At 26.8% G+C, this 24,809-nt stretch overlaps 1 protein-coding gene across 1 annotated transcript; it reads left to right on the forward strand.

Moving 5' to 3' along the window:
• Positions 1 to 12,936: 12,936 nt before the first annotated feature.
• On the forward strand, positions 12,937 to 22,780 carry LOC111633652 (voltage-dependent calcium channel gamma-7 subunit-like). The gene is made up of 5 exons (XM_023378259.1): positions 12,937 to 13,093; positions 13,506 to 13,891; positions 16,918 to 16,928; positions 20,028 to 20,193; positions 21,718 to 22,780. The coding sequence occupies exons 2-5, from the start codon at positions 13,624 to 13,626 to the stop codon at positions 21,969 to 21,971; spliced, it is 699 nt and encodes a 232-aa protein (XP_023234027.1). The 5' UTR covers positions 12,937 to 13,093; positions 13,506 to 13,623; the 3' UTR covers positions 21,972 to 22,780.
• Positions 22,781 to 24,809: the final 2,029 nt, after the last annotated feature.

A 24,809-nucleotide genomic window follows, 5' to 3' on the forward strand; every position in this document is an offset into this window, starting at 1 on the left:
TATTATGCAGATAAATGATTACCCAAATTTTAGTCTCACGTAATTTAAATAAAATATAATTATATTATCTTATATTAAATCGATAAAATGTTATTCTATACGTTACGTCTTCAACAATTTTGCTTAAAATTGCTAACACAGTTTTTAATATATTAAATATGAAGTTAATAAATAAGTAATTTTTTATACTTATATAAGCTAGATTTATTTATTATCATTATTTATAAGTTAAGTTTATTTAAGATTATAACAAATTTCTTATATTTGTTAAGAAATTAGCACATATATTACAAGTTTCTTTCTTTATTATTAACAGAAGAAAAATTATATTCGAGAATAAAAATTAATATATTCTAAATGATTTTTTTAATAATGAACAAAGATAAAACTTCATAAAACAAACCAGCAACGAATTGCTCAACTTTCCCGGAAACATTTAAAATTTTGGTGATGCCATCTGTTGTATTTTATTTTAAAACTTCTATATTTTTAACTATTACAAAATGGGGAAAATCATAATTTTGAGGGTAAGGATGAGTTTTATAAAAAATTGTAAATGCTATTAACAAGTAAAATCGTCATTAAATGACCCTACTGAAGATACACAAGACCCCCCATTATTTCCTCACCTCCTCGACCTTTAACCACCAAAATTTAACAGCACCAATTCTCCTAATACACAAACATCCTTGCAAAATTTCAGAAATTTTCGAGAAAAATCACAGGAGTTATTAAGCTTTCAAAGAGCGTGAACAAAGTCGTGCCCACCACACACACTAACATACATACAGAAATTATCCCCGAATTGTTTGCATTTATCGACGTTTCAAGATGTTCTAAGTCCAAAAATATAAAAATCTGGGGAGGGTCATTTTTTGCCAGATCGCCATACTTTTCCTCTGTTATAACAGCCGGAAAAGTAAAATTATTTGTAATTAAAAGACACCAAAGTTAATCGGAATCTTTACAATTCTGTTGGTAGATTTTATATTTCTATGGTGTAAAAACACCAAATTTCACAACAGTATTCACCTCCTTTTAAGGTTCTTCACTACCTAAACCTGTATATTTTTTAGACAACCTTTTTTAAGGCAAATTTACGTGTGTTAGGAAGAAAAGAACCTTAAATGGACGGTAGATTTTATGTTTCTGAGGTGTAAACAAAGTTGAATTGTAAAGACTCCAATTTATTTTCGTGTCTTCTAACTACAGAGTATTACTTTAGGAATTTTCTACTTGGGTTTAATAAATAAAATTGTTTTTTAGAACATGAAGATATATATATATATTTATTTATTTATAGGTTACCAGTACATATACAGTGTATTTATCTTCCTTTTCTATAACATGAGTTTATTTAGTTTAATAATGTAAAAAGAATATATATATATATTCTTTTNGTAGTGAGTGATTTCATTTCAGTATTGTTGATTTTACAATAAGAAATATTTATTCTATGCATATAAAAACTATAAAATTTCTTGGCTTATATTCAGGAATTTACTAAGTATAAGTCGCAATAGATTTAGAAACGAGTAAAGTCCGACGCCCTACAAACAATTGTTTATATTTGGATCTGTATCTTAGAGCCAATTAATGATTCTCTACGACGTAGATTTAACAAAAATTTCTCTACGTATAGCTCCAATATATATATATATATAATAATTTAAGAATTATTATACACAACGACTTTTATAATATATGACATAATTATTATCATCTACTGTTATACAATTAAAATATAAAATACAGTAACTGCATTTACTTCTAGACAGTTGTACTATAATTAATTCCCTTACCCTTACTTTACAGGGTGGCGCGAAAATCAGTTTACCGAGACATAAAAATAAGTTATTTAAATTAATTCAGTTATCAATCACTATATACTATAGTTTAATAAAATTTACTTTATATATTGATTAAAATTTACAGAATATTGTTTACATTTAAAAAAATAATTAAAAATTATAAAAATTAATTATTAAACCTATGTTAATTACTTTAAAAAATAACATCTGAAGTGTGGCCCAAAAGTCAATTAACCGGAATGTTAGAAAACGAGATACTTTGGTTAACCGACTTTTTGATCACATGATGTATGTAAGTCTTAAATAATTCTATACATATTATTAATTATTATTATATAATTACACTTATATATTCTTTAAAAACAAAGAATATTTTTTAAAGTAAGAAAAAATTCAATAAATAAATAATTTATTCTCATATCTTGCATTTATTAATTATTAAAAATGTAAAGAATTAGATACATAAAGAAAAAAACAAATACTTATGGTTATTAACTGAGTAATTTGTAAGCCATTATTGTGTTCGTCTCTTCCTAGAATATTCATTACATTAACAATTTATCTTAATCAAGCTTGTTTATTACATCTTTAAAACACATTTCCTGGTATCATTTATTTCTTTTATCTTTATTTATAAAAATATATTTTTAGAAAACGACTTAATTATAATCACAAGAGAGAGGTTTTGTTTCAAATTTATACAAGAACATAAATTTTATTACTTTTTCTTTACGGAAATAATTAAAATCAAAAGCTGATAAAGTCATTAAATAATAAATTAATATATATATATTAAGAAAATTTAATATTTTCTCAGGGAAAAAAATAATTTTTGTATTATTTAATACATTTTATGCAAACATCAATTATTTATTTATTCATAAATATATTTTTTATATATAAGTCTATATAAATAACCGTTTGTAAATAAAATATATATAGTGTTATAATATTTAGAATATTAAGAAATATTCTAAATTTTAGAAAATATTGTTTTAACAAACATATTTAGAAACAGAATATAAGTTATATTATTTAGTAAATATTTAGATTTTAGAAAAATATTTATTACTCAACAAGTTATAATGAGAGTTATAACTTGTTGAGTAATATAGTACTTATGGTACTATAAGTTATAACGACAAGATCTATAACTTGTAAACTCGTAACTAAGTACAAAAATCCAGCAAAGAGTTGCATAACTTTCCTGGCAATAAAGTTAAAATTGCGTGTGGCGCCATCTCTTACGAGATTTTATTTAAAACATATTTTATATTATTAATTATTATAAAATGGCAAAAAACTTAATTTTGAGGTTATAGACGAGTTTTATAAAAATTACAAAGGCTAATAACGAGTAAATTCTCCATTCAATCTGACTCCGGAGATATGACACGTGACTACTTCTATCTCCCCACTTCGTTGACCTGTAACCACCAAAATTTAACAGCATCAATCCCCTTAAAACACAAACCTCTCTGCAAAATTTCAAAAATTTCCGACAAAAGACACATGATTTATTAAGCTTCGAAGTGGGTGAAAAATCCATGCTCCTCGTGCACGCTAAAAGCACAGAAAACAACCCAAATTTTTTTCTCTGTTATATATAAAAGCCGAGAAAGTAAAACTATGATTTGTATTATTATTTTTTTCAAGTATTACTTTTTATTTTCTTCTCCTTAAATAAATATATTCCTCTAAAAATATATTTTACCAGAAAGTTATTAATGAAATATTTTATAAATTCTACATCTCTTTGAATGTTTAAATTGAATAAAAATTATAAACATAAAAACAACACGCATTTATATTTTCTTTTATATAAAACTAATGAATTAAATTTTATATCAATATCTTTCCTATGCTTTTCTGATATAATTTAATGAAAAGTAGTAATCAGTCATAAGTTAAATAAGTTTTAAGAGAATGTCGAATGTCGTATTAATTATTCATATTTTAATTTATAATGTTCCTGCATTAACCGAATAGCTAAGTTTATTAATTAATAATTTATGAGTATCATTAGAATGCATGATAAATATCTCTCAGTCATTTACTGTTTAGAATATTTGTCATATTACCGAAGGGGAAAGTGTTCAGATCGCACGTTCTTTGTAGGGTTCGAACCCACTTCCTCTGCCAAACCATAAAAACTAACGAAAAAGCAGAAATCAAATGCTCTTGATGCTCTGTAACTAATATTAATCTAACTTTATTTGTACGAAATATATGTATATGTTAAATTATTTAGTTTATATATACATACATACACTACAAAACCCATACAGTAGTTTATATATACATATGTAAGCTAGTGTGTGTGTTTTTATTAACTTTCTACGTGTTTAATCTTTATTTATTTTTCTATTTTTCGAGTAATGTTTTATGCAGTTCTTAGCGTTGGGCTTCCCTGCAGAACAGATAACTTTGCAGTGAAGCTATCATTCAGTTACTTTCAGTTGGAATTTTTGCTTTTATAAATTTAAAGCGAAATTTGATAATATTGTTAGCTGGAAAATGTTCTGTTACTATTAATCGTTGATATTTTAACATTACAGAATGAGAAAAACTTTAACAAAATAACTTTACAATAATTATTTGTAAGTTATTGACCTGTACACATCTTGAAGAAGGCATTTCTACAATATAATTAAATTTTAATTGTAAAATATTTCAATTTATGAATGTTAGAATTTTATATGTTTAATAATACAGTAAATAAGAATTTTTGAGTATAAACTACATACAAAGATTTTTTCCAATTTTTATTTATAAATGGAGAAATTTATAAACCTGTGAACACGTATTCTCATATATAAAATTTCTGTCAAATTCTAATCATTTTATATGTTTGTACATTATAATTAAACTGGATACAAACGTAAAAATTTTGGAAACAAAACGTTAATTTAATGAGTAATTAGATTCTTCATTCTCATTAATTAGATTGATTTCTGTTATGATTATGTCAAATCATAGTGAAGATTATATATATATATATATATATATATATATACTTNGTTTAATTTGAAATGAAAACACAAAATGAATAGTTTCGTGAAGTCTTATGAGCTTTATATCTAAATATATACATATGTGCTATAAATATTAATAAATATCTCGACTTTTAAAATTTTTTTAAAATATTTAAATGAAATTAATCTTATAATTTATTTTATTAAATCAATAAAATTACTTAAAACTGAAAACTTGAGTTTTTATCTCTATGAAGCAATTTGTATATATAGATAATGGTAATATATGGTAATTATCTTCTATATCGCTTACAGTTCTTATGAAATTACTTGTAGAAGGTTTTCTGTTTTATGAAATTCTGCTGACAATCAGACAAATAAATGATAATAACACCATTTAATTATTTAAAAAAACTTAAGTTTTCTTGTTTCTAATTATTAAATATAGATTAAATGCGATGCAATTCTCTCTATCAATAATATTCATTCATAGAAACTATTCATTATCTGTTTATATTTATTATTCTTATATTTTTAACTGACTTTTCCATTTAAAAAACGTTAAAAGGACTTTTAGCGATGATGATTTTTGACAACAACGATATACAGTTCGAGTAGATGTATCTTTGAAACTTTAGCCAAAGTTAAATAGGACATTAAATAATGCAGAATACAAAATTTCAAAATAAATTCTATTAAACTTTTATTTATTTATAAGAAAGAATAAAATATTTTGAATTAGATATCGGTTTGTAGAAACAAATTACAAACTGAAACTCCAGTAGCTCAATACGACAATTTATTCAAATAGAAATTGCATCTTATGTTTATATTAAAAGTAAATAAATAAATAAATATATACTCTAGAATAAATTGAAGATTGAATAATTTAGTTCGTTTCAGTTTATTTATAAATAAATTTTAAGTATAAAAGAATAAATATTTCGCATATTTTATTTTTTTTAACTCTTTCAATGGGGTGGCCAGATGGTGAGAGAAGGGTTCCAACATATTCGCACAGACCACGCCCCCCAAAAAATTCATGGGGTTTTTGACCCGTCTGGATTTAATCCCGGATCCTCCAGAGCAGTAGACTGCCACAGTAATTGCTCGGCCATCCGGCAGTACATGCATTTATTAAGAGGCAAAAATGCTCAGTATTTTGCACAAGGAGTCTTGGTGTAACAATGACTTTCGAGAGATTCCTTGCCTAATTCCACGTTGGTCAAAGTTCGGCTAAACAAATCATTGAGGCTCTTCTACGTCTGTACTGCTGCTTCTGTATACTTATACAATTTATTTTTATAAACTAGGCGCATACTATTTACACAAATGTAACGTTTTTGTAGGTTTGCTGTATATTCGCGCATTTTAAAAAAATTAATTCACAAAACAGCTTAGGAGAAATAGAATTAACACAATTTCAAGAAGACGAAGGCCTTAAAATGCCTTATTAATCTGTGAAGTCAGTTAATGAATTTTGGAGATATGTTTCTAAAATTATATACGAACATTTCAAGAATGCATCATGAGGCTTATGATTCATATTTGGAATCAAATATAGTCGCGAATCATTACATTAAACTATAAACTTTTCACTTCCACACTTAACTGATACATGACATGATTTGCTTCTCATTTGGAAATTGTGAGCTGCATTCAAGATTGAGGCCGCGAATGCCACCCTCGCCAAGAAGGAGAGGCTCGCACTCAATTACAATTTTAGCAAGTGAAAAGTCAAAATTTGTCAACATTACTCGAGATAAAATGCTGTTTCCAGACTTTTGTCTTACCCAGTAAATTTATGTTACAGATTTTTACAGATTTTAAGAATTCTTCACAGCGAGAATAAGGAAGACACAATCATATACACATACGTCGCAGTAATTAACTTATTGTTTCAGGTTGACAATTAGTCACTCCCTCCCTGGGATCGAGGTACAAGATAATACAACAATCAAATATTCTGAACTGTAATAAAATTTTAATATAACATGAACTACGTATGAAACTTTTAAGCTAAAAACTACTTTTGAAGTTGCTACCAGTAGTAAAATTGACAGGAATCACCATATATAAAGTAATAGTAATTAAGCTACTAATTACTATTACTATTAAACAAAGAAGATATAGGAGATAACGAAGTTTAATGGATCTACCAATCACTGCAGCCGCAATTTCAATACTGCCCAACAGAGTGTTCAATGATATAATGTATTTTGTCGGGAGTGACGTTACATGACGTAAATATTTGTCTTTTGTTATTATTCGAAACAATAGTTAGAGAATATGACATATATACAGATCAAGATGTATATAGATATTGCATTTCATAGTACAGTACTCAAATTAAAATATGCAGCCGATAAACCCACACAAATTTGTAATAAAAAAAACCTTTGTTTTAACAGGTTAAGGTTAAGGATAAAGATTCTTTTTGATACGAATTTGTGAGTTCATTCTCTTCGATGTAACAAGTCCTAGTTAAAAAGAATACCCATCTTAAAGGACTAGAAGCACGTATCTTAATTTAATAGTTTAAATTAAGCTTCTTTTATTAGTGGAGATCAGAAAAGAAATTTAAAAGAAATTATTTACAATTAATACAAGTATATTCACTTCCACATTCATAAGAACATTGACTAAATCCTAGATTTATTTATACAAGACTTTGCTTTACACCTTTCCTGCAATCTTCGACCCTGGATAAATTTCTAAGATAATTTACAAAACCAAAATTAACATTATTATTATCTTTCCTTTAATTAAATGAGAACGAAAAAAGTTTCAAAAACGAATTTTAAAAATTCTAAAATATTAAACTTTATTGTTAGTTGGAAAGAGAGAGGTCTTAGACAACTATTTACGATCTAGAATGGTAGATTTATTAAAGAAGTAAAGAGCGGAGAATCCCTCTAAAAAAAAGGAATTCACAAATTTAGAAAAGATGATGATGAATAAAAATAATTTACTGACAATATGAATTTATGAATGAATAATATACAATCGAATAAAGATGGATACTGGAGAATAATGAGAGGTCAACTGTTATAAACTATGGATACAGAAGTAGTTACGTCAAATATTCATATAATTTATATGATTAATTTTTTATTATTTTATGATTATTCTCTGAAGGATCGATGAAACTAAACATCCATTAATAATTAAATATTTAAAAACATTATTTATTATTTCTCATAATAAAATTTATAACGAATTCCTTTATTAATACTTCAAGCAAAAATTAAATTTTATTTTTGCTTAATTATTTACTTATAATTTTATAATATATTTTATTCTATTGTATTGAAAGTGTGAATATTTTTAATTAATAAAATATTAAACAGAGGTTTTGATTATATAAAAATTTGAATAGAATTACAAATTAAATAACATTATAACATTAAACTATTATATCACATCATTTTATTATATTATGAAATATTAAGGAAGTAATAAAATTTAAAATAATGTATTTTTTTGTAAACATTTTATAGAATATGATAAAGAAATACGATTAATAAATATTTAAAGATTAAAGAAGACAGCAATTGAGTCTTTACAATGTAACTATTAACTAATTTTTGGCTCACCCTACACTTTGACATTTATATAAGTAGTAAAGTATTTGGATAAGACAACAATTTTTAACAGTTAATTGACTTTTGGGCAGTCCTGTGTACTCCTATGGCCTTAAGCTTAGCCAACACGATACAATTGTTGGCATCTGTCTGGTTCTGTTTTTCTAATTCCTAAAATTGTCTGTAAATACTAATATCAGGCTCCTGATTTTGTTTTATTTTGTTTTAATAGTGCACGCTTCAGTAACTGTTTAGAAACATTTATCAAGTAAAGATATTTTATCGAGGATTGCTAAATTGTTGACATGGAAAGAATCTTCATATGTGTTTATTTCTAAAGCCAACAAAAATTTTATTATACGTAGAAATTAACCTCTATAAAACTCAATTAGACTTCTCTCTAAGGAAAAGTTCCAAATTACTATTTGTTTGTTTGCCATTTCTCTCACATGCCAACTTGATCTCGCTGAAATACACGGTGTGGACATTTTGTTACATACAGGTATAAGATAGATCGATTCTAATTGGTCGATTTTGAATCGCTTCCGATTATCGTTGGTTGTAGTTGAAAATAGAAAAGCTTTGCCAGTATATTTATCGTGTACAAGCTTCGTGTGGTTTCGATTTTTAAAAAATTAACTTTTTTAAATTAAAAATTGTTGATAAAAAGCCATATTTTCTCTATAAAAACAATATATATACCTTAAATCATCTATATAAATGTATTTCATTTATTACTTTATAAAGCTTAATTAATTTTTAAAATTTTATATACGTATATATATGTAAAGAAACGTGATAAAATCATAATTTTTCTCTATTTTCTAAAAATTAAAAAAATATATAAAAAGTTAACATGAAATTGATCATGAGAAATGATTTTAAAATCCTTTTTACTAGAAGAATTATGATGAAAAATCATCATTTATCATACTCAATTCGACATTTTTAACAGTTTTTTCAGATAAAATCAGAATTTGTTATTAATGAATATTTCGTTGAATCGAATAAAATAGTTAAATCTCCTTTCAAAAATTATTAATATAAATTTTATGGAAATATAGAATAGAAAATTCAATTTTTTAAAGAAAAATCTTACTATATAAAATTACTATATAACAAACTATATAATATTTTTAAATGCTTTTAATTAACTCGCTTTGTATGTCCTCAAAATGTCAATCTTCCAAATCGGACGATAATACATTTTAATGATGTTTTAGGGGGTGGTCCACCTCCATCATCCCATTCCCAATCCGATAAACATAACTAAATGTAGAATTTAATTATGATGTGTTTGTGTAACTGTATTGCAATGATGTATATGGTGAGATGAGGCCACCCCTACTTCACACACTATAAAAACATGCGTAATAAAAGCGTTTTTTTTTAATCTTAAAAATATATTAAAATTATTTCTTCATCTAAAAATGGTAATTAAAAAATTAATACTTTTTCTAACTAATTAAATTTAATTTATGGCATACAATGTTGATGTTTAATAATATGGGTTGGATCCTGTGATGACCTGCGAGTTATTTTTTCCAAGGTGTAAAGATTCCTTTACAACAGACCATGTGTTGTGCTTCTAATTCAAACTTAGCATATTTAATGGTAAAAATACAAACTTTATTAATTTGTTACGATGTTCATCTCAATTCCGGTCTTCCGTACAAAATGTTTAAGGTGAGAAATAAAATACGAGGGAGCGAGCCAGATCGCCGAAGAGTGTCACAATCAATAGCTTTTCAGACAAACGATCCTGATCAAGTGGATTTGGAATTGTTCCAGGGTGAATCTCCTAATTATTCTCAGATAAGTATAACCAGAGTCTGAAAAAGTAGATCTAAAACTTGTAATTTGTATAATTTTTTCCATTTCTTTCAATAAGAAAACGATAATTTCGGCGCAGACAGCTAATGATACATTTGAATCGCTTTATAATTTAATGATGGATAATTTTAAAAAAAAACTGGATGAAAGATTAAATTTTTACAATTTGTTATAAAAGATGTGAAAAGTGATAACGAGCCAAGAGCAAGATCTGAAAAATTACGTAAATATGGAGAAAATAGAGTCAATTTTTAATTCTCTTGAAAACTTGAAAGATTAAAGTTTATTGAATTTTTACTGGATAAAATTTATAAAATCTATTGTCAAAACATGTAATTTTTGTAAATTTTTCTTTTGATATATTCTTTCTGAGCCGAAATTATTCCTTAATGAAGAAGTATCGATTCATCTCGATTTTTTGGAAGGGATTAAATTGCCACTCAGCAGTAAAAAGAAATGAGTGAGTTGGAACTGACTTCTAAAGCGATCAAGAACATGATTTAAAAACAAAAAAAACTTATGTAAAAAGAAAAAAATCTTTTGAATTCGTAATATTTTCAGTTAATAATAACCGCAAATTTACATTAAGTCTGTAGAGTCAGAAGAAAAACAACAGAGTCATGGCGATCATAATATGTAACTTTGCTCAAGGAAACTACTTGAATCGAAATCACATGACTTCCGGTCCAGATCGATAATTTTTATATAATTAATCGGAACCTTCTGCTCCTTAGCGTTTACAACTGGTTTGTACTTTCACCTGTTTCACGCCGTTTTCGAGATTAAGGGAGAACAGACAGACAGACAGACGACAGTGGGAATTTATAAGTCTACAATTTTCAAATTGCAGCCCAATAACGAAAAATAAACTAGAAAACGAAACGGAAATTTATTTTTTTAATTGAAGAACGAATACATTCTTAATGGATTCTAGTAATAATACATTCAAGATTGACTTTTAGCTAGGGTTGCCAGAAACTTGGAGATAAAATCCGGGCCAATATGAGTTCTCGAAAGACATTAGGACTTCAATTCTAAGACAGGCAACAGATGTTTATTTTTACAATTAAATTGACAGAAATACATTTAAAATGTGGAGAAAGAAAAGATTCTTCGTTATAAGAAGAGTTTTTAAAATTATCTTTTGTGTTGCTAAATGATAGTCGAAGAAAATACCGAAAAATCAGTAAATCTGGCAACCCTAATTCGGCTCAGAATTAAATGATTCCGGATCCAACATTTATGTAATTATGCTAGCAATGGATATTTGCTTATATTTGAAGCCAATTTTCAAGGTGAATACATAAGATTTATTTTAGGGAGACAACATCTTTAATCATAACTTTATTAGTTTAGTTGAAACATTGAGAGTGATTTAAATTTTTAAAAATCGGTGTCTCACTGGAGCTTCAATTATTTATAATTCAAATTTGTTTTACTAAACTGTGGTTTAGTCTTGTTGGTCTATAATTTGTTAGAGTAATGGTCCCTTCTTTATTTGAATTTTTTTAAAATTGTAGTTCTGATATCCAGTAAGACAAATTCTTTCCTAGAAGCTTGTGTTATCTGTATTATATTTTCATTTATTTTCATCACTAGATGAAGAGTTTTATCAATCTAATATATAATCGAGACGGGTTGATTATAATAATAATAATAAGCGCAGAGCCCAAACGGTTAGGAGTTGAAAGTTGAAATTTGGTACACAGATAGGGTACGTCACGAAAACGCACACTAAGAAGGGATTTTTCGAAATTCCCCCCGGGGGGAGAGAGACAGGATTAAAACTTCTATATACGTTATGGATACGAGCCCAAACGGTTAGGAGTTGAAAGTTGAAATTTGGTACACAGTTAGGGTATTATTAGGAGAACGCACACTAAGAAGGGATTTTTAGAAATTCCTCCCCATGAGGGAGAGAGACAGGATTAAGGCTTAACACTTCCATCAACAATGGAAGTGTTAAGTAACAATGGAAGTGCTAAGTAACAATGGAAGTGTCAACAATGGAAATGTTACGTAACAATGGAATTGTTAAGAGAAAGCGACGTGCAATACGCAGATGCAGTTTTTTTCGTTTTTGCGGGAAATCGAACATATTTTTAGACCCATCTAAAAATTCTTTAATTAGTCTGGAAACAAGGGGACCCAATTCTGTGAAAACGGGTAAGGTTGACTGTAACGTAATAATCTTTATCTTAGTTATCGTTACTTTTGCCCGAGCAACGCCGGGCTCACCTGCTAGTGACAAATAATGAAGAAACGCAACGCCACGCGACACGCCCAAGAAAAATATTATATCGAGATTCGTAGCCAAGTTTTTGAAGAAATAATAATAGCAAAACCAGTATGATATACAAAAAATAGTAATGTTAAACAGCGCTAACCCTCCGATATATTTATATTAGGTTTTTCATATTGAAATAAGCAATTAACTGATTATCGCGCGCGTGACGCGCGTCGGACGCGCCGCGCAACAATACTTATGTCGTGTATTGTTGCGTTAACAATAACTGCTTCTAGTTTATAAATAAAATTAAAAACGTTAAATAAAACCTCTAACAATATAATTTGGTTGGTTGATGATAACGATAGGATTAAATAAAGAAAAATTTTATTGCCTTTAAACAATTTGCTTTTATTAAATGTAATAACCCTCGAATGAATGGGCAACCTTTGATTGTCCCAGTAAATTATTTCATTGAGACAATCAAATACTTTGGGACATTCTTAATTTTAACTGTATTAAATGCATCTCAGAATAAAATTAATAGTATTTTAGTAATAATTCCGCAATCAAATGTACTTCTTCTCATCAGTCTTAGATTTAAAGGAGTTAGGCAAAGTGTACAGTTATACGTGCTAGACAAAGCACAATTATTGCTGGAAGGTAAATAACTTAATAAATCTGTATCTTCCGCGTGTAATTTTGGTGTTAGCATTCTAATTCATTATATAAATTGTAAGCAAATCAGTAAAATTGTTTATTTTTATGATATAGATACTATTTCCGTTTAGAAGTAATGAAAACTAACACTAGAAGTTACTAGAAAACAGTTATTTTAAACAAATAACAGCAAAAATACACATAATTCATTTAAATATATATATAGTATTGACAATAATACAATTTATTGAAGAAATTTAGTTTTCCTGTTAGTTTCATGAATATTTTATATTATTACAGCGATATTTATTACAAAAAATTATCAACATTTTGAATATTTTATATTAATAGCTAAACTAAATATAGAAAATCATAATAATGTGATTAAAAATTTCAAATAACGGTTTATTTTCAGTGTAGAAGGATCAATAATGGGACTTATGGAATCTTTCAATACGCAAATTTCCATTAAGAATATGAAATACTGACAATTTTATTGATACTTTTTATAAGTATGATGTGGTGTCATAAGGATGGCCGGAATCAGAAGTGTTCATCGTGATGCAGCTGCTCAATTGTTATGTGAACAACGTGCATTGTTAGTAATCACAGTAGCATCCATCGCAGCCATATTGTTATGGATGGTCGCAATGGGTACAGAGTATTGGTTTTATGTAGAGGTTCCTAATGGCGTATACACAAACAAAACTGATACAATGTTTCTGAAAAGCCATTCGGGACTGTGGAAATTATGCAAAACAGAAGTTAAAAATGTATCGGGAAGAGAAGCGAAGATTGTAAGTAAGTAAATTTTAGGAATATCTTTTTATTTATAAGTAAAAATATATATTAAATCGTTGAGTAATGGTTATATTCCGTATTTTCTTATTGTTGTGTGATGGCAAACACTTGTTCTGCACTCCTAATGAACAAGGAGCTTCCAATTCATTTACCCCTGTTACAGTTTGCAATATTCCTTTCTTTCATATAACTTTTGAAAGGAACACTTTCACAGGCTGTTGTCAAGAAAAGAGATACTACAAACTGTAATACAGTAAAACTTGTGTAAGCCGGAATCGCACGATACCGAATATTTTTTCCGGTTTGGCAGGTTTCCTTTACGAACAGGTTCTTTATTAACGTAGAAAATCGCTCCGTTCCAAGGAATGTCTCCCATTTAGGCAAGTTTCTTTTTTATTCAGATTCCGTTTTGAACAGGTTTTACTGCATTATTATATGAATAAATGGTTCGCAAGTCTTTGTCATTAGAAGTGCAGAATAAGTGTCTCTTACCGTGCCACAATACTTAAATAACAGACAATATTGGGTTGCAGAAGAATATATTTATAGTATTAAACATTTTTTAAAATTTAGTACTATTATATTAATTCAAATATAAAACATTTTATAACATTATTTTTTTCAATCTAAAATGGTATATAGTCATAAAATATTACACACACAGAGTTGGATAAAGTACCTTCTTAATTGCAGTGAGTGCAGGTCATTGGTTTTATATAGAAATTCCTAATGGCACATATACAAATAAAACTATACAGTAATTATAAAACTAATTATATACAATGATTACATACTGATACAGTGTTTATAAAAGGCCATTTAGCATTACGGAGTTGTAAATCGGAGTTGTAAAGTGTATTAGCAGAAGGAGCAAAATATCAATAAGTACAGTTTAAAAATATTTTTAAAAATCAGTCGCGTATATAATTTGTAAATTCTCGCCTTGTATAAGAAAATTCCTTATATTAATTCAAGGCTAGCTACTTATAAGATCACGTATTTGAATTTAAAACGGTTTATAATCGTCACAAAATTACACACTCAAAGTACGAAAATCGCAGCTTTCTAAATGTTTACAAACCTCTTAAAATCTGCTAGTGGATAAGTGCCTAAATGCTTTTTCTAAAAAAAAAGAAAAGAAACTTTTTACATCAATCAGCACTTTCAAGTGACAATCTTTACTACATGATTTCTACCCCGAATCCATAAAAGATCCTAAACTTGCTCTTACTTTTATAACCCTCTACCACCAATAAATGTCTATTAATGTGTCATTACTGAGACACAACGTTTTCTCGTCAGAAAATTTTCAAATAAAAATTACCCTTCCGGCAAAACAAGAAATTTTTATCAAGAAAAAACTTCAACTATAAAAAGTTTTTCGGGTGTATTTAATAAAATTTTATAAATTAAATATACTTTTATTTAATTACTAAACTTAAAAAAAAGTTCTTTAATTTTTTATACTGCTCTAAATTTAATTAAATAATTGGGCTGCAATTTGATAAAATTGCAGACCTGTAAAATTTCCGCCGTCGTCCGTCCGTCCGTCCGTCTGTTTGTCTTTCCTTAATCTCGAAAACAAAGTTAGATACATGAAAGGTAAAAATAGATGTAGAAAGAATAGGGGAGAGGTCCTGATTAATTATGCTGTATACGAATTTCCGGACTAGCCCGGAAGATACGTGATTTCAATTCAAGCATTTCTCCCGAAAGAAGTTATATACATGCTGGCACGACTCTATTGCTAACGGGAAAGTATGATGTACATGGAAAAGCCACTACTAATTTGAGGTGGAGAGCATATATTTTAAATTAAATAAATTGAAAATATGGTTAAAATCGATAGAATAAATTAAATATACAGCATTTTAAGACATAAATTACGATTCTTTTATTAAAATATAACCTGTTGCAGCAAAAATAAACAATAAAAAAATATTTTTTTTCTTTCATTTTTCAAAGACTTCACTTAGTTAATGGCACAGGGTACAGAAAATCGATATAATGAGCGAAATAATGACCAAGTGGAAAATCCAGCAAATTGACATAAACCTGGAATCGACTTGTTGAATGCAATCAATCTTCACCCTTCAAACGTCATATCAACCTGGTGAGAACCGACGTCACAATGTAAGACCCTTGTCGTTCTGTTCGACAGGTGTCTCGGGTCTTTAAAGATGTCCATTCAGACTATTTACCTTATCAAACCTTTCTATGAACATATCCGCTCATTGCAATATGAACAGACTTCCGTTATTATCACTCTTCCAACTTCAGTTAATATCATTCTTTCTCCCTCCTGTTGCCAATACAAATTCATTATAATCGCTTCTTCACTGTCATCAGAATGGTTATAGATGATTCTTCGATTAGAATATTTTGTTTTGAAAATTAAAATTGCAACCCTGCATTGTGACAATGTCACAATAATTTGATTTTTATATCCTATTTTAAATTGAATTATTACAAATATATTTAAATAAATAGTCTACATTTATTCCTGAATATATTCTACGTAAATACTTAATTATTTGTGAATAGTTTCTTGAAATATGGCTGCAATTGTTCATTTATTTTTTTAATTAAATAGAAAGATTTTTACTGTGAATTTAATACAGTAAAATTATTATTATTTTTTTAATATTTAAAGAATAATCATTATTCTTTTTATATCTACGATTGTGTTGACTGCAGAAGGAATATTACATTTGATCGATGATCGATGATAAGTGAGTAAGTAACGACAAGGAATGATTTATTTTTAGAAGTCGCATGCAATTGTTGCTCTTTGAAAACCGATTGAAGCAAATATAAAATATTTAAATCAAATTTTCGAGTCATTTAAATAATAATAAATGATGACTACTGCGTAAGGGTAATTGATAATCAATTTTCAATTAAAATTTTATTCTTTAAGATAAATTTTTAGGTTGGGTTTTATGGAATTTAATAAATATTATAACATTTAATTGTTTTTTTATTTAATTTAATTTGAATTTTTTGTGTTTTTATGATTTTTTTAGGTATTTTTGTGGTGTGTTGAAATTAATTAATCTTTCACCATTCAGCCTCTTACAATCCTCATCCTTCTGATCTTTTACTAGTTACTTACGAAATTTGTATATTTTTAATTATTCGTGAAATATTCACAGTTATAGGAATTGTTATAATAAAAATCTGAATTCTTCACTCCATTTTATAGAAATATTTAAATAAATATACCTATTATCATGAGTAACTTGCGATTTATTTCAGTAATTTGATGTTAGTACTATGCAAATTTTTTAATTTATTAAATTATAATTAAATTCTTTTTAGTATACTGCTTAAATATTTAATAAACTGCCTAAATCTGTGTACTTTTCAATCTTTCCTGATTTGAAATTATCTAACAATAGATTTCGTAATCTATAAGTAGATCGCGAGCTACTTGTTGTGTAATTACGTATAGTTGTATAAAATAACTTATAAAAAAAACAGTTTGATTTAAGCGTTCGAAAATATACTTTACATAATAATTTAAAATATAAATTTTCCAATAATATTGTTGTTATAAATAAAATTATTTATTAAATAAATACAAAGTATTATCTCCTAAGGGCTTTCAGTTATCAGAATTTATTTTTGTAAATAATTCAAATTATGTATGAACAAATAAACATTTTTATATTCAGTTTTAAAATGTATATAAAGAAGTCTGTTTTAAAGTTAATTGGCTCTTCTGTTTCTTATCTCTTCCTTCTCAATTTAATCTTAAAATATTGTTTTTACTTTGTACAGCTATATAATGAGTCTCTTAGAAAAATATACAAATGTCTTTTTTAATAAAAGAAATATATATATATATATATTTATAAAATTTATTAAACGCCGTAATAATAATATAATCTGGGAGTATTAAGATCAATATATAAGAGAATAGCAGGTAAATTAACTTCTTAAAGACCATTATACTCCGAGTTTATCTTTGACATCAGGAAATATGGCCGAAGGTGGATGGTGTTTTGCATCCTTACCTGCTCCTTAACCACAGCAGAATATTATAAATTATAATAATGTTTATATGCTACCTTTCTCAGTCTTGTCTACTTTAGCTAAAGTATAAGACAAGAGAAAATAGCATCGTCCGGGGAGAACTATTTTAAGAAAATTCTCTCCAGTTATGTTATCTGAGTCTCTCAGTATCCATATTCTGCTCGTTTGTCCAATCTAAANGGGTATTTAGCATAAGTTTCATTTAATAATTCTTAATCAGTAACGTAGCCAAGAGTTAAATTTTGTAGCAGCTAATAATATACTCTTATGCTTAATTAACTCAAATGTTAAAACAAAAAACATGTGTATCATGTAATATTTTCATAAACATTGATTTCAATATAAAATTTTATTATTATTATTATTTATTAATAAAGGGGGATAACACAGTTTTGGAACTTTATTAAAGTTTCAAACGATACGACAATCCCTTTATAATAATTGTAAAATTTAATTATAATTAATTGAAATTAATTAAGGTAATTTTAATTATATATTGAAAGCAGATTAAAACTTAAACATATTTCTTTACTAATTACTTGTTTAAGTTTATGAAGTTTTGTTTTTTTTTACGTAAATTTATTTGTATAAATTTGCATACATTAAACTATAACTAAATAATTTTTATGTATGTTATTTACTTTTAATTAATTGTAATAAGAAGTAAATAATTTACATAAATATTATTAAGTTATAATTAATTCTAATATGTCTTTTTTTTATATTCTTTACACTGTTTATAATGTGAAAAATAGGTAAAAAGATATTGATAAAGTTTATTTTGTGTGTACTTTGTGATTTTTAAAATGTCATTTTTGTATGGGCATGCAAAAGGACAGTGTTTCAAGATGATTTCTTTATATTCATAAAGAAATTGCTAACTTAAAATATATATTAATACATATATATTTGCATTTTTACATAAAGAACTAAAATTTTAAACATTTCTTATTATTTCTAAATGTCATTGATCTATAAATTTCCACTGTCATCCGTCTGTCTGTCTCTCCTAAATCTCGAGAACAGAGTTAGATGATGGGCATGACTCTGTTGCTATAGGAAAAGTATGATGTACAGGGGCAAGCCACTACTAAATTGAGATGGAGATCATATATTTTAAGTTAAATAAATTAAAAATATGATTAAAAATTACAACCCGGTATTGTGGTGATATCACAATAAATAATTACCTGTACTAGTTGTTTTCTTTGTTTTCCAAAGAAACAGATAATTTGAAGGTATAATTTATGTTTAAATGTCAATTTGAACAGAAGGGGCGGGTTTTCAGGAGGTTGTCCTGTGCCCAAACTTAAAAAAATTTTATGTTACAAAAATACTAATCTGCCATTGAGATTTTCCTCGAAAACCATAAAAGCAGGTGTGCATTTAGTTCTCTCTCATTCCTTTCCTGCATGCCAACGTGTTAACTGATTATATTAAACACGTCTACTTGAATGTACATCTTAAAATTTTAGATAATTCCTCTTCTGTACATAATGATTCTCAGAGAACTATTTAGAAGCCAATTGTCAATTTCAGTTACAACGAATGAGAACCTAAACAGCTGACTCTCGAATCTGTGTCGTTGAGTGTTGTAGAGTTCATATGCATCTTTCTTACAAAACTCAACGATGTCGTTAATGGCAATTCACTTTATTTGCCGCTCATTACTCCACGTTTGATGTGGTAGTTATTCCTACCGAGAACCACGTGCCATCTGGCACGTGGCTCTTGATTGACCTCTTGTAGTTTCTTCAAACATCAAGTATATTTTCGGCATTAAAATTTGTTTATATTTATGTTTTGAGGTTACTTTAGCATTTATATCTTGCCAATAAAGATGAGCTGTCTTTCAATAGAAATTAACATTAAAAAAATCAAATAATTTTGTATAAAATTAATTAAATAAATAAAAAATTATATACAAATTAACTACGCATATAAAACTAACAATATATAAAATTTATTATTATATACAGTACAGTATTTAACAATTTAAGCTGTACTTGGATATGTATAATCTGAAGGTTGCCATTAAATATTTAAATAAATTATGATTTTTTAAAATATTTCTAAATTCATTAAAGTGGTTAATTGAATAATATTTTTATTCTTTTTAATTATAGATTATACAAGAACAGAAACAGCCTTTTCCATAATAAGTCTTTGTTTAATGGTAATGGGACTTGGATTTAGTTTGTACACCTTCAAAGAACCAAGGTATATGTTCAAAAGATTGGCAGGTGGTGTTCATTTTCTAACAGGTTAGTATACAAAAAAAAAACATCTACAAGACAATAAAAATAACAATATATATTTCTGAATCAATATTATTGTCTTTGATAAAATTTTTGCTTGTAATTTTATTGAATTTTCTTATTTCTAACAATCGATTATGTCGTTTCTGCAATGTCTGCAATATATCTAAAATTCTTTCAACATGACAGACGAATTTTTTCACTCATTCTTTTTAATATTTCTTATTTTTTTATATATAATATAGACAAGTGAAATCTTCTGAAAAATTCTTTTCAATTTAAATTTTTTTTCTCTTTACTCCCTTCTGACAATATAAATGCTTTAAATTTCTTGCTGTCGTGAACAATTTTTGGCACTTAAAATTACTAAAGAGGTTAGAAGCAATTGATATAAGTTAGATCAGTTATATATATATTGTTAGGATCAGTTAAACTATTCAAACAATTAAATCCTATAGTATCATATGTGTTTCTAAGCACTAAATATAGTCAGTGATAACTGTAATTAATCAATCATTCGGAATGTTGTGTTAAATTCTACAACTTGTCCATATGTGGTAAATGATATAATGCTATATACACATGAACCATATTCATTTTGTGAACTTCACAATTGGTTATTGAATTAATGAATGATAGGTTATAAATTATAATATAAGTGTTATTTGATTATATTATAGTTTGTGTATATTGTTCTGAATTGTTGGAAGGTTATCGAAATGTTGGCCAAGTTTGCTTACTTTAGAAGTAAAGTATGTTGAAACGAATTCTTCTGCAAATGACAGAAATACAAACATTCGGACACTCCCCTGCATTAACGAATTACAAGAGGATACTTCAAACACCGCAAAATGTGGAAGTTGTATTGAAAAACAAGTTCCATTCTTACTAATTTGCATAAATTGTAGCGGTGTATGTTATGTACAGAACGGTTATTTTAATAAATATTAAATTATTAAAATTTAATATAAAATCATATAAATCAATTATATTAACAGACAGAATAAATCTTGATGAAATTTTCTAAGAATTTGTCAATCCTAAAAATGTAAAGTCGAAGATATTTTTGTGAGTTGTTAAATAAAAGAATATAATGTACAGTATTTAAAAATTATTCGTTCATTTTTAAAAAAATTCGATGTTTTTCTAGTATTTATTACATAAAATATAAATTCCATCCATTGGTGTGGACTTCAATATCAAAATTTTATATTAATATCCAACGCAATATTCGCAGATATTGAATTTCTTATTTGCGTATATTGGGTTGAAACGATATCTGCAAATATTAAATAAAAACTCATGGGTAACAATGAAGGTTCTGCAAATCAGAATGCCGATATATAATCTTTATGCCAATGTTCAAAGCAATATTCGCGAAAAACCGACTCAATATACGCGACTATAAATTTAAATATTGATATCCTCACCCTCAATATCTGAAAAATTCATTATTATTCGCGGATATCTTAAACGAATATACTAAATAATCTTTATATTAATTAAAATCTATATATATATTTTTTCCAGCTGCAACGGTATTAGTTGTGATAGAAGTACTCATCAATTCCATAAAATATGAAGAAAGATATTTAAGTGCTCGTCATCCAAAGGGTGCATCATTGCATTATGGTTTCTCTTTTGTATTGGGATGGATCACCTTTGTTGTCTTTATTATCGCTGGTTGTTTATTTATTTATTGTTCTAGAAAAAGGAAAGGCGACAAAGCACCGTCAGAGTACCATGCACGCGAAGACGAACCTAATATACTAGGAAGAATGTGAACTACCTCAAATTTTTACAATGATCTTCATTAATTATTTTAAAAAGTTCTATATAAAGATACGTATATTTAAGGAAGAAAACGAATGAATTTGAACGAGATTATATGCAATACTTTGCCACTATATTTAAGAAAAACATATCACAATAAGGGATTGTTATTTTTTTGAATTTGTTTTAATTACTGTAAAATTTCCTATAATATTCTTATAATACTTCAAGCAATTTTAATTTCTTTTCTTTTTTCTACTATAAAATTACTATATACCAATTCTTATATATATATATCAACTTTCAGATGTATTTTTTGATGAATTCGACTCGAAAAATTTCATTAAAAATATTCTTCTATGTATAAAATACACCGCGATTCGATTCTTGTATTTCAAATAATGGCCCAAAAATTAATGTGATATTAAGAATATATAAAAAATTATAATGTACATAAAATATATAATTGTTGTAAAAGTATAAAAAATGAAATTCATCCATCATTAAAGCACGAAAATCTCTTTAAATCTATATTAAATATTATTCATTCTTTGCTACAATTTCAAGATTCTTGTGATAATTTCAGTTGACTTTTTCCATTTTAAAATGTTAAAAATTATAATTAATTATAAATTTAACATTACTTGTGATTGTTTATTGAATTTTTATTTAAAAAAAAAAAATACAATTTAAAATATATATTTTAAAGGTATTTTACAGTGTTTGAAATTCTAGATATATTCTAGAGAATTTTTTTTAATGATTTCTAAAATAGTTTTTATTCTAATAAATAGAAGAAAATATCATAATTATTTTTTATTTTTTTAAGTGAGAAAATTTATTATTGTTTTTTTTAAACGAACTTTCACTATGCATTAGTTTAAAAAATTTTCAAAATGGCCGCGCTGTCTGATATCTATGAAATTTTTTTTATTGATAATTGTTTGTATGATGAATATATTAAACGTTTTCTGAGTTATTTTTGAATTGTTGTTTAAATCATTAAATATATTTAAAAATTTGATTTACTGGCTTCTTTATTTTAAAGTATATTTTATAGTATTTATTAAATTTTAATAAAATATAATAATAATAATAATCTTTATAAATTATAATATACAATAATTATCATTAAATTTATTTAAAGATTAAAATTATTATTTTAATATTAATAAAATTCTAAAAGTAATGTTGATTTGCACCACCAGATGGTGACATCTACTCACTCGGAAAAATAACGTTGCCACTTTATGTTTTATGATATTTTTCTAAAACACTTTTTAAATAAATGATTATTTTAGTTATTAATACATAAAATATAATACAATAATTATTTTGTCATTTTTATATATATAATCATTTATGTGAATATTCTGTAGGAATTGTCCATGGCTCTTGAATTCTAAAAAACACCAAAATATTTAAAAACGTTTCAACTGTTCGTTTACAAAATACTAAAATAAATAATTTTTGGAAAAGTTTTATCGAGTTTTTATTAAAATAATTATTTAATTTATTAAGTTTCTTTGATGTCAGATGTTATTTTCCATTTTTTCACTTATACTGGTTGACCCCATTGAGGGCAAATCCCTACTGTAACGGGTGTAATTGGGACCAACCAGCAAACATTAATTCTATATATAATGTGATTTTTCCATTTTGGTAATGAATTTTTTTAAATAATAATAATAAAATTTGGCACTAAACATAACATTTTAGAATTATTCGAATTTAAAGTTTTTTTCGTACATTCTGGATACAGCGAATTCAATGACTGAGATAAATCATTCACTATGAAAAGTTTACTATATAAATAAAGAATAGCGAAGATCAAATTGTTTGGTATCAAGTGTTTACTACATCAATAGAATAATGTACTTTACTAATTTGAGTATTTAGAATTTGCTTTGGATAACCTCTTCCATACTACATGTGTTTCACACGTTCTTCAGACGAATTTCTTGAATCAATATTTAATGAATTTATATAGAAATTATGTAAATATTTTCTTTTCAACTTTCGTATTAATCTTATTTGTCATGATACATTGATTTTTAATAGATTTAAAAAATAATCGCTAAATAGAATTTCAGTAACATCGCGGTATGTTACTGATATATTAACTTGTTGAAAACTGAACTGAGCTTAACATTGGGAAACAAGTCCTTAAAAGGACTTATTAGAGGGTGACGAACGAGTAAACAACGCCATAAATTCTTCTATGTGTAGAAGACGATGAATTCTTCGGCCGGCACTTTTGAATTTTGCATGTGCTCACAATTAAGGCTCCTTATTACGTGGTCCTTGATTGCTAGTGCCATCTAAAATAAATAGAAGGGGAGCAAGAAGAGAGATTTATGGATTCAGAGGAAGCGATCTGGAATGGAAGGTTAGAAGAAAGAGATCGTCAGTAGTATCATCGGCATAGGAGAGCATCGACTTTGGTTTGAATTGAGAACTTCAAGACTTCGTAGTAAATAGAAGGCAGACAGTTCTCCCTTGTCGAAGATTGGCCACGCGTTATGGTAAAGGGACAACAAGTTCACCTGGTAAGTCCTAGTAGGAAGATAAAATGGCGGCGCTTACGATAGTAAATATCTCTATAGTTAGTCCAGTTCAATTGAAATTTCCACTTCTTGCTTAACCCTTTTAAAGCATATTTTAAGAAAACCCACTTTTTGGCCATCCTGTTTAGCACACATTTACCTTAATTTCCTATATTTTTTTTAAATATAAGAAACATAATTTCAATATTAAGCTTTCAATTCCAAATTCAAGCAAAATGGGTCATTCTACTTAAAGAATGTGGGAAAGAAAAAATATTTTTTATTTTTATTTTTTAGTTAATT

Source organism: Centruroides sculpturatus, unplaced genomic scaffold, assembly GCF_000671375.1.
Source record: "Centruroides sculpturatus isolate CEXI.00-Female unplaced genomic scaffold, Cexi_2.0 scaffold729, whole genome shotgun sequence".
NCBI classification, from domain to species: Eukaryota; Metazoa; Arthropoda; class Arachnida; order Scorpiones; family Buthidae; genus Centruroides; species Centruroides sculpturatus.